This window comes from Nanorana parkeri, unplaced genomic scaffold (assembly GCF_000935625.1).
Source record: "Nanorana parkeri isolate BGI_ZX_2015 unplaced genomic scaffold, ASM93562v1 scaffold55, whole genome shotgun sequence".
NCBI lineage: Eukaryota > Metazoa > Chordata > Amphibia > Anura > Dicroglossidae > Nanorana > Nanorana parkeri.
Genome location: NW_017306323.1, coordinates 145179 through 159306, shown reverse-complemented (window position 1 = coordinate 159306; position 14128 = coordinate 145179). Strand labels below are relative to the sequence as shown.

At 39.6% G+C, this 14128-nt stretch overlaps 1 protein-coding gene across 1 annotated transcript in view; it reads right to left on the bottom strand.

Annotated features, from left to right (window-relative positions):
- Positions 1-14128, bottom strand: part of SCG3 (secretogranin III) — a 47830-nt gene that overhangs the window by 27889 nt on the left and 5813 nt on the right. The window contains exons 3-8 of the mRNA XM_018576047.1: positions 11764-11803; positions 11467-11676; positions 10414-10556; positions 6039-6200; positions 5032-5197; positions 3684-3800 (exon numbers count right to left, since the gene is read on the bottom strand). Coding sequence (XP_018431549.1) covers positions 3684-3800; positions 5032-5197; positions 6039-6200; positions 10414-10556; positions 11467-11676; positions 11764-11803 — 838 coding nt within the window. The remainder of the gene's footprint in view (positions 1-3683; positions 3801-5031; positions 5198-6038; positions 6201-10413; positions 10557-11466; positions 11677-11763; positions 11804-14128) is intronic.

Sequence of the window (14128 nt, the reverse complement as noted above, 5' to 3'; positions counted from 1 at the left end):
GTTTCATTGTCACAGGTCGGCTCAGATCATGAGGCTGAGTGAAAATCACTCGCTTCATAATTCTCCTTTAACCTATTCAGATTTGAAAACCACAGGGAGTTTAAGCAACATAGTTAAGGTTTAGCACATGACAAGGAGTTTAGAGCTCCATATGTAATATTAACTATAACATTAGATTTTCACCTAACTAAAAATGTATTATATAATTTATCTTAATGAATAAATAAAGGATCCAATTACATAAACACTATACTTTACCTTTAGCACTAACCCAATGTTACCAGGCATATTTTTCAAGTAGCCTGGCTCAAAATCAAATACAGTTAGTGCTAAGACACCCAGGAAAATACAGCATACAATAAAAAAGCCTATGGCCAAGTCCTGAGGCTGTGCCTTAGGAAATGAAAAGCAGAAGAATGCTATTGTCATTAGGACTGATATACCAGTAAAAGTAATGCCACTCATTTCTGTTTTCACTGCAGCTACCCTATCAGGTTTGGGGTCATCTGCAAGCATAGAACCAATTGAGCTTATATTTTCATTTGCCATATATTTTCTAGTATATCACAAGAGTTCTCTAACTTTACCCCCCAAGGTAACAAGTTCTATTTGTAGCATAACACAAAATGATTGCATGAAAATAAATTCTGTGCATGAGAACAAGTCTACTTTAACATTCGCTCCAATTCACTAATTTATCTACTTAATGCGCAGTACTTCCCATTTCAGGTTCTCAGAGCTGCCATGTAAAAGTGAACAGTCCTATTCTGTGCAGAAAAAATGAGCCTGGCGGAGCATCAGATATCAGTAAACCCAGTGCACAGACACAGAGCTACACCTATAGCTTAGGCAAGCACCTATAAATATTTATAAGCAGATGCATTGTTTGGAGATAAAAGGAACCAAGGTTATAAACAGGCCAGGAAAATTTACAAGGGCATCCCAGTCTCTGATTTTCCTGACAGTTATTGTTTACATCATAATTTTCTTTTGAGACCTTGACAAGTGGAATCTGAAAGACCTTGAGTTGCACAGGGTCATTGAAATATTGCTGTGATATGTGAAAGATGCAGATCTTTTGCTAATGTCCTTCAGATCCATATTATGGCAGAGAACTGCAGTGCTCTTTGTCGGATATTTCCCATTATGCACACGGCATTGAATTTCATCTCTTATTTTCTGGGTTGAGTAAATCAATAGGTTTCACATGTAAAGATCTCTGCAGTTCACATTACTTATTTGCTATTAGACCTGCAGTATGTAGTAGACCTTCTCTCTGCAGATTGAATGGGGTGCAATGACAGGGTCTGGGTTGCATTTTTGAATAAGAAAAACTAGCTGGTCCTTGGTAAATATGGACCACGGCAATCTGCTTAGTTGTGTGATTAGTCAAGTGATATTCAGCAGCAAAATATGTAGAATGAAGATAAGGGACAGCTAAGAGCATTTTATTTTCCCATGTGCATAGCAAAGTAAGATATTTGGACTTGTGGAACACATTTGTAACCATGTGGACCAAACACAGCATTGCATAATGGATCCATTGATTAGACTTGAGCATTTCAACACAGTTTTGATTGTTGCTGATAATTACCACATTGTATTTCAGTTACAAAAGTTACATAGTATTTGAGGTTGAATAAAGACATAAGTCCATCAAGTCCAACCTATTGCTAATGTGTATAGGTCCAAAAGTTAGTCATATAGATTTGTTTTGAAGGGTGGCATTTATTTATTTATTGTATATTGTATGGTTACCACAAAAGTATTAATTTCCCTGCGGTTTAGAGTTAGTTTTAGGAGTTATTAGGAGTCCCTTCAAAGAGAGGGATAAATCAATGGTGGTCAGCAGGGTCACCAGAGCTAGTGTCTCCCGTTGGAAGGTTTCCTATCTATTCCAGTTCTGATGACAACACAAAATGTGGGATTTTCTTTCATTTTCACTTACACTTTCAGTGATAATTGTTACCAGGACAAAAAGAGAGGCTAAAACTCCCTACACAGACAGTAATAAAATGAAAATGACACAAGGAAATCAGTTTGGTCTCCATGAGCACAGTTCACTTTTGTTCACATTTCCTTTCCTCCACTGTTCATAAATAGACCCTCTTGTTTTTTGGGGGGTCTAATAAAATAATATTTTGGGTGTAATAAGTGCGTGCCAAAATAACACATGCAGCTATTGGTCATATCTGTGAACCCAAATTTCTGGTGGAAAATCTCCCAGGCCTGAAGCAGCCACACAAATGTTCAAAAGGCAAAAACTAACAAATTGACTCATAATGCATGCCATGCAAAACAGAGTGGAGCCTGGGGCTTTGTGTTTTGTGATTGGCCAGGAGGGAAAGGTGATGGAGATGCAACGTCAGTCTATGAGACCTGCAGCACCAGACGTACAGAGGAAGTGTGGGACTTCCACCCGCAGCTATCTAATCAGGTGAGTGATGAAGAAGAAGACGGGGTAGAATATGGCAGGTGGATTTAGAGCAAACGGACTATTCAACTCACTTAGCTCTGGTAGGCTTTTTGCGTTCAGAGTTAAGCTTTAATAAATACTAGACATGTGCGATTCATTTTGTTCCGAATTGAAATTCGGACAAAATTTCTGAAATTCGAAGATTTATCCGAATAACAGATATAACGAATGCAAACAAATCTGAATTTCCGATTCCGAAATTCGTTAGCGGTAGTCTGTACAAATTGTCGTTTCGTTGGTTCGTTGCATATGAAATGTATTATGACACCTCTGCTGACAGACCCGAATGGCATTTGGGAGATCACGAAAAGCATTCGAGAGCCCCCGAATGCTATGTGATATTTGACAGCTGAGAATGTCAAATGGGCGGAGTGAGCCACGCCACGGCTCACTCCACCCATCTGTTTACTTTCGGGCTCTTGTCACGCTCTTCGTTTGGCGTGATTCTTTTTATTTCGCGGGTCGGCGGGGCGTTGTGCATAGTGATTGACTCTGGATTACATCGATGGAGCCATTTTTTCTTTTTTAATTAAAGGAATAGTCAAAAATGTACTCTGGTTTTTTTCAATTAAAGGATTTTTTTCTAAAAGTCTGGGTTGTTTATTTACTTTGAATTTAACCCTTTAGTGAATGGGTAGGGGTACAAGTACCCCTTACTCATTCACAAGGGGAGGGGGGCGGCATCTGGGTGCCCCTTAATGAAAGGGTTACCCCGATGCAAATAAGCCCCCTTGCTCGCAGACCCCCACAATCACCGGGTCAGGGTTGTGGGGAAGAGGCCCTTGTCCCCATCCTATCATTCCCACCAGACCTAAAGGGTCTGGTATGAATTGGGGGAGAACCTCATGCTTTTTTTTTCCTCTTTAGCAGACTGAAAAACTGAAAAACATTTTTTTCCCCGCAAATGTCACTGTGCTGCAACCAACAAACGAAACAAAAACGAAACGACAATTCATACAGACTTTTGCTAACGAATTTCATCTGCATCCCGAAACGAATTGACTTTCGGACCCGAATCCCGAAAAAGAAATAACACAAAATCCGAATCAAAACGAAACAAACTTTTTGCCGGTGCACATGTCTCATAAATATGAAGGTAAAATGATTTTACATAGTTGTGCCATCCTGCAAAAGTTTTTTTATTGTTTTCTGGTTGTATTCAAAAGCAACAATTGTTTAAATGTATATATTTACATGTACTGCTTACCCAAATAATTGACGCCTTCTTCTGGTGTAATTGTTCCATATTTCACCATCATTTTTACAAAGTCAATAAGAGTTTTCATTATGGTTATTAATGTTTCCTTTTCTTTAGCATCATTTTCTGTGTACAAAAATTTGGAAATGAGGTAAACCGAAACTTTTCTGAGCACAAATATATTTACTCTTACAAATAAGTTTAATTAAAAAGTCATCAATATATTATCAATCAATGTATGGTTATAGAAACCGTGTCATAACACATACAATGGTAAGTAATATTGGCAAACAAGTACCTTTATCATAAGGTGCCACCAGGGGCTTCCATAGGCTTTTTCACCGCCTGAGGCAGCTGAGGATGCTGGTGGTGCATGCTATAAGAGGGGTGAATGAGGGGCTCTAGGCGCAGGGGTATAGGCTCTGCATCATCTGGCAACCGGTGATGTCACTTTTTGCCAGGAACTGAGTGGGACGCAGGCCAGAGGATCCTGCTTAGCTCCTGGCAACCAGTGATGGCACTTTGGTATGAAAAATATAACAATACCTTATATAACACATAATGACAACTGTACTTGTAAGCCGATTTTGCTTTATTTATTATTGCATTTCCAACAGATTAAAAAAAAAACTGGTAAACATAAAAACATAAATTAGTTTTTTGTAAAATGTTGTTTATCTTGCCTGTTCTCTTGCGCGTTTACAGCCTATATCAACATCTCTTGTACAACCAAGACATTTGCAGAGATGTTGAATGCTGCCCAGGTAGAAAATATAAGCATAGCTGTACTCTACATCATAGTTATGAAAACGGAAGCATAGGCTTGTAATGTAGTATAAGTAACGTTTCCAAAGACACAGTGTGCATGTTGTTATTATTGTATTCCTAATGCAATGGGTACATTTTGTACATATGTTGAAAAGCATGCTAGTTTCTTTATGAGCAGGTACAGGAAATATAGGTAATGCCACTATATTATCTGCACCATTTTTTATTTTGCTGTCTTGACTTACAATTGGATATCTCAGAAATGGATGTTAGACTATAATTTGCAAAAACTAAAACTGACCATATATTAAATATAACTGATGCCAGTCTAGGTGATAGCCATGTCTATGGCTACCACCAGCAATATGCATATTCTCTTTTCCGTAGGCATGATCATGCACACACAGGTGATCTGAGTGTGGTTATTTATGATATACTCTGGAAAAAAACTATTTGATTGTGGCTGCACATTTGGTACCCTGTAAGGACTATGACCAGAAAAAAACTATTTTAGATACCCATTGTTTTATTTGTCTTTGCTTTTCCAGTGGAGCCTTATACAATGCTGCAGTTATTATTCATCATATACCTGAATTAAGGTTCTTTATGAGTTGATAGAAGTTTGGGAAATACTGTAATTCTTCAAAGTTTTCTTCCAATGACATTTCATTCCTCCTTTCCATATTAGTTGCAGGGGTCCAGTCAGTGTCACCAACATTGCTGCTCTGTTCTAAAACTTCTTTCTCTTGGGGTTCCTTGATTAAAAGTACACAATATAAAATTAATTCTTGTGTAATAATTTATTCATTATACATATTTTTTCCAGAATTAATAAGACTTTCTTATAAAGGCAAGCCAAAGTAATTAGTGTTGGAATTTATGTAAGAAAACAAATGTGCCGGAGGTCTCTGTTCATTTTATGTGATTTCATGTATTGTATCATGATTTTCAGGTATGTTACTCTGGTTGTATAAAAGCTACATACTATATTCATATTCTAAAGAATATGCCTGTGCTTAAAAAATAGGAATCAATAATTAAATAACACCATTACTTATAATTGCAATTGTAACTGATATAAATGGCAAATATTTGCTTGGCCTGACATAATGAAATAGCCCAGCAATACAAATATTGAGTTATTTTTAAAAAGCTAGAGCAGGGTGTAATGAGTCATCTGACATGCGTGCTTCTTCCTCTTACGGTTCCTTGATTACAAGTATACAATATAAAATTAAGCATGTTGTAAATATTGATTGTAATTGTTTTTTTTCTTCCAGAATTAATAAAACTTTCTTATAGAGGCCAAAGTAAACAGCGTTGGAATGTATGTAAAAACAAAATATGGAGGAGGCCTTTGATCACTTTATGTGATACATGTATTTTATGTTACTCTTGTTGTATACTGGTTGCATACTGTATTCATCTCTTCAGAACAAGCCTGCGCTTAAAAAAGAAAGAGATATATGCTGGGTAAATGGTAGATCACATATCATTATATGAGGAATCCACTAAAAAAGCTTTAAAAATAATTATTTATTGGGGCCACACCCTGCTCAATATTTTGCATTCACTAACCAGAATAAACAAACTCACCATTCTCCCCTCCTGCTTCTCCTCTGTATTGGCATTTTCCTTGACTGCAGGATGATCCAGATCTTCTGTTTCCTTTTCACGATTTTTAGCCTCATTAGCAATTAGCTGTTGTAAAACAACGGCCACCTCATCTTCTAATGTGTATGCCTGGCTTTCTGTAATCTGGTAAAAAAGGAAAATGTTCATTAAACTATACTTAGTTCATTACATCATACTGTCAAATCAGCCCAACAGTAATGCTGCCAACTGCAAGGCAGGCCAAGTGGTCTGTTTCACTGTCTGTTTAAAGGAAATTTGTATTGGAGAAGTATGGAGGCTGCGATTGATGACAGTTCCTTGACTGTCACACTGATCCCACAGCTTTAGTACTGAGATGGAACAAGTTTACAGATTAGTAGTTATGGCTCCACGCTGACTTTCCTGATCTTAAAGGTGGCCATACACTTTACAACCATCACAAGACTAAGGTCTTGCGATGGTTGTAAAGTAATTAAAAAAAGTACGATCTGCCCATCTTGGACATTCAGATCGTACTTGCGATCACCGCAAGCCCGCCCCCCTGAGGGGTGGGCTTCCGGTGACCGCAATGCTGAACGGGCAGTGTGCGCGTGCGCACACCGGCCCGTTCGGGATTTGTCTCCCGAGCATCATTCAAACCAGCCGAAAATCATACGATTTTCGGCTGGGTTTCTAGCATGCTCCTTAGACAAAAGACGTGCGACCATACAGTACAAACAGTTGCACGTCTTCATTCACACTGCACGATTCTACCCAATCATGTGCAAGGAAAATAAAAAATGTATATTTGCTTGCAAGTGATTGGATAATGGAAGTCAGCAGAACTTCACCTCTTTCACTAAGCGAAGGGAACCTTTCCAAGCAAAGTGAGCACTCTATTTGTGTTTAGTAAATGTCAATACATATATACTGATATGGTGTTGAAATCTATGCAAAGAACATACAAACATACAAAAAGGACCAAAAAAAACTGCATATGGTACCATCTCACAGTTTTATTAAAGGTCATCCGATGACAATGAATTGATACTTTCTATATTCCAGAGATAAACTATAATCCTTCCCTCTTTCTTTACACAGCAGAGTGTACACTCAATGAGTTGAGAATGTTAAGCTCGTGAGTGAAAAACCTTGGCTGAACAGTGAATGGAGCCAATTGACTGCAGTTACTCTTTGGGTATTCTGGCTGCGCCCACCTGCCACTGTCATCATACAATAGCCCGGAAGGGGGGGTGCGGAACTCCCCCACCCATGCTGTTAGCATGGATTGGGGAATTTACAGTTTTTTCTTGTTCTGCCCATGGGACTGGGAAAAGCTACAGGTATATGGTCAGTCTTAGATGAGCACTCTACCCCTTTAACAAATTGGCTCCATAGACATAGATTAAATATGAAAAAGTTAAGCTCTCAGTGATCTAAGACTTTTATGTATGCTGTATATGTAGGAAATGCAATAACATAATGTCACGGTGACTCAAGTAATTTTCTCTGGTACAATGTTGTGAATTGAGGCTATTTTAATCAAAATGCTAGTAGTCATCAGTAGAATTCCTGCCAATGTTTTCCCCTCCTCTGTCTTAGTCACCCAGCTCATGTCCTACAAGTCAGGATAAGCATTGGCTGTCTCCTCTCCCTGCTGCTGGTGGAATTGATTTATTAAGCCTCCTGGCGTCTAATTTCTTCATTTATTGTCTGCAGACCTGCCTGAGACGTGCCGCAGCTCTGGCTCTGTATCTTTAACTTTCTGTTATTCCAAGCACAGTCACTGTAACTTAAGCTGTGTGTGCAGAGCCCTCTAAATTATATACGATTAAGCCTCAAGATCAAAGGGTTTTCTTTTTTGACTTTCACTGCTGAAAAAAATTTACGTTAATATGGTGTCAAAAAACATCAAATATCTACTTGTAACATTTAATGGAAAACTACCAGTCCAGCACTGCAGTCAGCAAAACAAAATGAATTACTTTTCAGGAGTTATTAAAGCTGAACTGAAGGAAAACGTTTTGTTTAACATTATTTTACCATTTTTCCAAATTATTCACAATCCTGTCCAGCCGTCTTGTGATCCAGGCACCCCTACCATTCAGCACAGCCAAAGATAGACCCTCCAGGCAGACTGCTCTGCTTTAAATCAATACATCCTTGCAGGGGACCCACCCCAGCTTGTGAATGGACAATGAAGGCGCAGCAATATACTATTTTGTTTGTTCTTGTGCGCTACCCAGGGCCAGATTTCCCACAAGGACAAACCGAGGCCCGGGCCTTGCGGCAGCAGGGTGTAAAGGGGCAGCAGTGGTGTTGAATTCTTATCTCCTGATGCCCGAGACGTGGGGTAGGTAGTTGTTTTCTACATTTAGCCCTGCTTTGGGCAAGTAGAGCTAAATGTACAGCGGGGAAGCCGCCACTTGTTTTATACAAGTGATCCTGGCGATGTCACTGAGATCACTTGTATGCAGCCTGCACGTCTGCCATTCTCCATGGGGGGCGGGGGGGGGGGGGGGGCGCATTGAGTAACCTGGCCTTGGAGCAGCAGAGAGAGTAAATCCGGCCCTGTCTCTACCCTTCCTGTACACTATTAGTGAAAACTATTTTTGGATTACTGAATTGATGACACAAATGTCTCAGAGAAGCCAGATGCATTGTAAATTATATTTTTTTTTGATAACAACATATGTAATATTGTCTCAAGTTCCAAGTTAGAGTGATATACTGTACAGTATGTTTATAAAAGCTGGAGTGGAGCCCATATTTACAACCAGGGAAAGACGTTAACTCTTTAAAAGGAAACCTGCCCCCCCAATATTTCCTTATGTCTGAATGCTAGAAATCTCTCCACTGAAATCAATGCTGCCTAATTCTAGGGAAGGAGAGAACATTTATAGAGCAAAATGCAGGGCCAAACCAATAATGAGGTAGCATGAGGCAGTTGTCTCAGGCAGCATCTCATTGGATCATATGGGTTGTGTGGGGGCGTCGGCACTTTCTGGCCAGAGCATCTCAGGTTGATAAGAGCTCTTACCAACCGGGGACGCTCTGGCCGGTGTCCTGCCCAATTCACTGATGTCACTGGTTGCCAGGAGTGTACGGCTCAGCACCTGCCAACCAGTGGCGCCGTACTGTGCCGACCTCGTGCGCCACCTACAACCTCCTCGCGCCCGGTAATGTGCTGATCACCAGGGGTTGGCCTCATTTTGGAGGGATTTCCTCACGCACAATTTTCTTTTTACAGTTTTCGATAGCGTATGGAAGGGTTAGAACCTCTATTAAGTGTTAATTGCCATCTGTGTCCACATGGACAGTTCTCTCTTTGTCTTGGTGACCACTGACACCAGGACCTAAAGTAATGGGAAATCTATAATACTAAAATTGTCACCAAAAAATACGAAATCTTTCAATGGGGACATTTGTTTTGTTGACAATTGTCTAAAAGGGGAATTCCCCTCAACGTTCTGCTCTGCATCTCCAAGAGAAAATATTAAGGGAAATCTCCCCACAGGACGGTTTGAAAATGCAGCAGTTGTCTAATTAGAGTCTACCTGTATTTGAAAAAACAGTTCTCTGTTATAGATTTAGAAATGTGAATAGGAACTCCAGCTAAAACTGTTTTGTTGTGGTGACTGTGACAAGAAGTGATGGGAAATCTCTATACTGGAGACTGTAGGAGAAGGGTTAGATCCTTCTTCAAATGCATTGCTCGCTGTATCCCATTAGGGTTGATTTCTCATTACGTCCTGTTCTGCGGACAATGATTAGCAGGACAAAAAGAGAAAGGAAATCTCCCCAATAGGGAAACACACAGCAATATGAACCTGGGAGAGCCTTTAACCTTCCCCACTCTATCCAAAACTAAAAAAAGTCTTGTATCCAGTTCCACTTTAAGTAGAAAGTATTTTAACCCCAGGTAGCATGAAATTAAAAAGTAAACACTTCTAGATTATTTCAGATACTTTCTACATTTTATACAACATGCTCCATTTAATCATATACAAATTGAGGGCCCTACGGGGAAAAGCAAGATTCTGATCTTGCTTCACTGGCAAACTTACTTGCTGGCAAATGCCTATTAACAAGAAACACTCCATTCTATCCAGTATGTGTTTTCTGCAAGTTCTTTTCCCCGTAGGGCCCTCAATTTGTATATGATTAAATGGAGCATGTTGTATAAAATGGCTACTGAATGGCACCTATGGGATTCCATATTGAAATGCTGTGAATTCATCCTGATGATGTATACTTTTAGGTTATAGCTGATAAGATTGAATCCCAGAAATAAGTTATTGAACTGTCTAATCTCTTAGCTTGAGAGTTTGAAAAGGAAATGAAAGGTGTACAGTAAACAAAAAGCTTAATGACTTACCAGACCCAGATTTAGGAGCTTGGAAACAATCTTATCAAATACCCCTCGGTCATTTTCTTCATAAATTCTCATTGCAATCTTCTGAACAATATCTTCTGCAGTAAGTGGGGTTCCATCTAATTGGTGGAGACCATCAGGATCATCTAAGGGAATAAATTACATTTTAATCTGGCCCCGGGCGTAAAGCTGAAGGGGGGGCGCCGGCCGAAAATGGCACTTTTGGCTAAATGCCGAAAGTGCCATTTTCCTGCCGTTTTGTCGGCGCAGCAGTGATTTCTTTCCTCCCCGCTGGGCGCTGCTCTGTGTCCCAGCTGGGAGGAGAGAAAGTGACAGCCGGCCGAGCGCTGCGGGAGGACAGCGATGTGAGCGGCCGGCGTCTCTCCTCCCACACCGCTCAGCCGCCTATCACAGTCCGGCAGAGCGGTGTGGGGGCTGAGACAGCCCACGCTGTCACAGGAGGCTGGGCTCTCGTCCTTGCTCCGCTCACTCAGCCTCCTGTGACAGCGTGTCAAATAGGAGAGCGAGATCAAACACTAAAATCCATATACTCATTTTACACATATAAAGTAATAATAATAATTAGGGATGCACCGAAATTACGGCCGCCATATCAGCCGCAATATCAGCCAAAAATGGTACTTTGGGCGAAATTGTGGTGTATACCTGGTTTCTCTACCCCTCGCTGGGCGGTGCTCTGTGTCCGCTCTATCACAGAGCAGTGTCCAGCGGGGAGGAGAGAAACTGTCAGGATGAAGGGCAGTGTGGGGGAGGAGACAGCTGGGAGCTGTCACAGGAGGCATATATTTTTTGTATATTTTTTTCAATTAGGGAAAATGGGGTTAACTATTGAACCTTTCAGGAACTGATTCCTATATCAGAACCAAAAGTCCTAAATTTCCAAGGTGTCTAGTGAAGACAAGGTTCGTTAAGGACAGTGATACATTTTGATGGTGTAAATTAGAAGAATGTTGGAATCATAGAGTATTGAACATGTTGTGGCTTCACCATCTAATGATCTAAAAGTGGAGGATTGCTATAATGAACAGAAATTACCTTCATCTTTGTAATCCAGTCCACTTTTGGTGGAGTCAAAATACTCCACTGGCTTTAGGCTCTTTGTTGAGTCTGCATCATCAGTGGCGGTCCTGTGGACACTAGTTGTACTTATTACTGCACCACTTCTTTTCACATTCTTCTCCTTCTCTGCCACTGACATCAAGAAACTCAGGTCATCCACAAGGGAATCATTTTTAGTTTTCGTTTCTACAGGAAGAGAAAATGAATATAAATGTAATGTTTTCATAACTGTAGCAATAGCAATGACTCTTCTCTATGACCGATGTCACTTACCTTCGCTCGCACCTCTGCTCACTGTGTCAGCCTCGGCAATCTTTTTAGGGAAATGGTTAAAAAAAACAGAGTATTAAACTGATGAATTCTCCTCAGAAATTAGTATCAGTTTTCTTGTATTCTCACAAGCATTACTCCGTGTGACTTGCACCTTCAAGTCATATTTCAAACATGATACCAGGAAGCAATGGTTTGCTGAAAGCCACAGTCACTATTCAGAAGCAAAGTTTATAGCCCGGCTCAGCTAATCTCTGAGTGGATGCCATGGGTTACAAAATCATCTTTTAAGCAGGCCGATCTACGGCGGATTTCAGCCGATGTACGGCTGAAATCAGCCGTACCAGCCTGAAGTGAATAGCCGAACAGTGTTCAGCTCACTTCACTTCTGATCGGTCATTCACTCGGCTGCCCTCGGAACATTATCCCATACCATACCCTATGTGTACATAATGTAACATAATCCCCATCCCATAACCTATGTCTAAATAATGTTGTAATACAAGCTTCATGCCATACCCTATGTGTGCATAATGTTGAAAAATAATCCCCATACCACACCCTATGTGTACATATTATGATAACATTATCCCCATACCATACCCTATGTGTACATAGTATGGTAACATACTCCCCATACCATACCCTATGTGTACATAATGTAACACTATCCCCATACCATACCTTATGTGTATAATGCTGTAACAAAAGCTCCATACCACACCCTATGTGTACATAATGTTGTAACAATACCCATGTATCATACCCTATGTGTACATATTATGGTAACATAATCCCCATACCGTACCCTATTTGTACATAATGTTATACCATAATCCCCATACTATACCCTATGTATAATAATGCTATAACGTAATCCCTACCATCCCCTACAGTATGTGTACATAATTGTATAACATAATCCTCATACCATACCCTATGTGTACATAATCTTATAACATACTTACCGTACCCTACAGTATGTGTACATAATGTTGTTGCATAATCCTCATACCATGTGCACATAATGTTATACCATAATCCCCATACTATACCCTATGTATAATAATGCTATAACGTAATCCCTACCATCCCCTACAGTATGTGTACATAATTGTATAACATAATCCTCATACCATACCCTATGTGTACATAATCTTATAGCATACTTACCGTACCCTACAGTATGTGTACATAATGTTGTGACATAATCCTCATACCATGTGCACATAATGTTATAACATAATACCCATAGTATACCTATGTGTAGATAATGGTATAACATAATCCCCATAACGTACCCTAATTGTACATAAAGGTATAACATAATCCCCATACCATACCCTATGTGTACATAATGTTATAACGTAATCCCTATACTATACCCTATGTGTACATAATGGTATAATGTAATCCCCATAACGTACCCTATGTGTACATAATGCTATAACATAATCCCCATAAAATAACCTATTTGTACATAATGCATTAACATAATCTCCATAACATACCCTATATGTACATAATGCTATAACATAATCCCTATACCATACCCTATGTGTACATAATGCTATAACATAATTCCCATACCATACCCTATGTGTACATAATGTTATAACATAATCTACATACTATACCCTATGTGTACATAATGCTATAACATAATCCCTATACCATACCCTATGTGTACATAATGTTATAACATAATCCCTATACCATACCCTATGTGTACATAATGCTATAACATAATCTACATACTATACCCTATGTGTACATAATGCTATAACATAATCTACATACTATACCCTATGTGTACATAATGGTATAACATAACTGCCTTTAGGCGATCCCTTAAGACTCATCTCTTCAGGGAAGCCTATCCCACCTCAAACTAACCACTGAACCATCACGTTCTCAAATAATCATCCCCACACAGCTCCCTCCTCATGTATCACCTGCTCCTCCCTTTTAAATTGTAAGCCCTCAGGTGCAGGGCCCTCCTTACCATCCTGTCTTGAATTGTATTGTGATTGTAATGTCTGCGTTATATTGTAAAGCGCTGCGCAAACTGTTGGCGCTATATAAATCCTGTATAATAATAATAATATTCCCCATACCATACCCTATGTGTACATAATGGTATAACATAATCCCCATAACGTACCCTATTTGTACATTATGCTATAACATAATCCCCATACCATACCCTATGTGTACATAAAGGTATAACATAATCCCCATACCATACCCTATGTGTACATAAAGGTATAACATAATCCCCATACCATACCCTATGTGTACATAAAGGTATAACATAATCCCCATACCATACCCTATGTGTACATAATGGTATAACATAATCCCCATA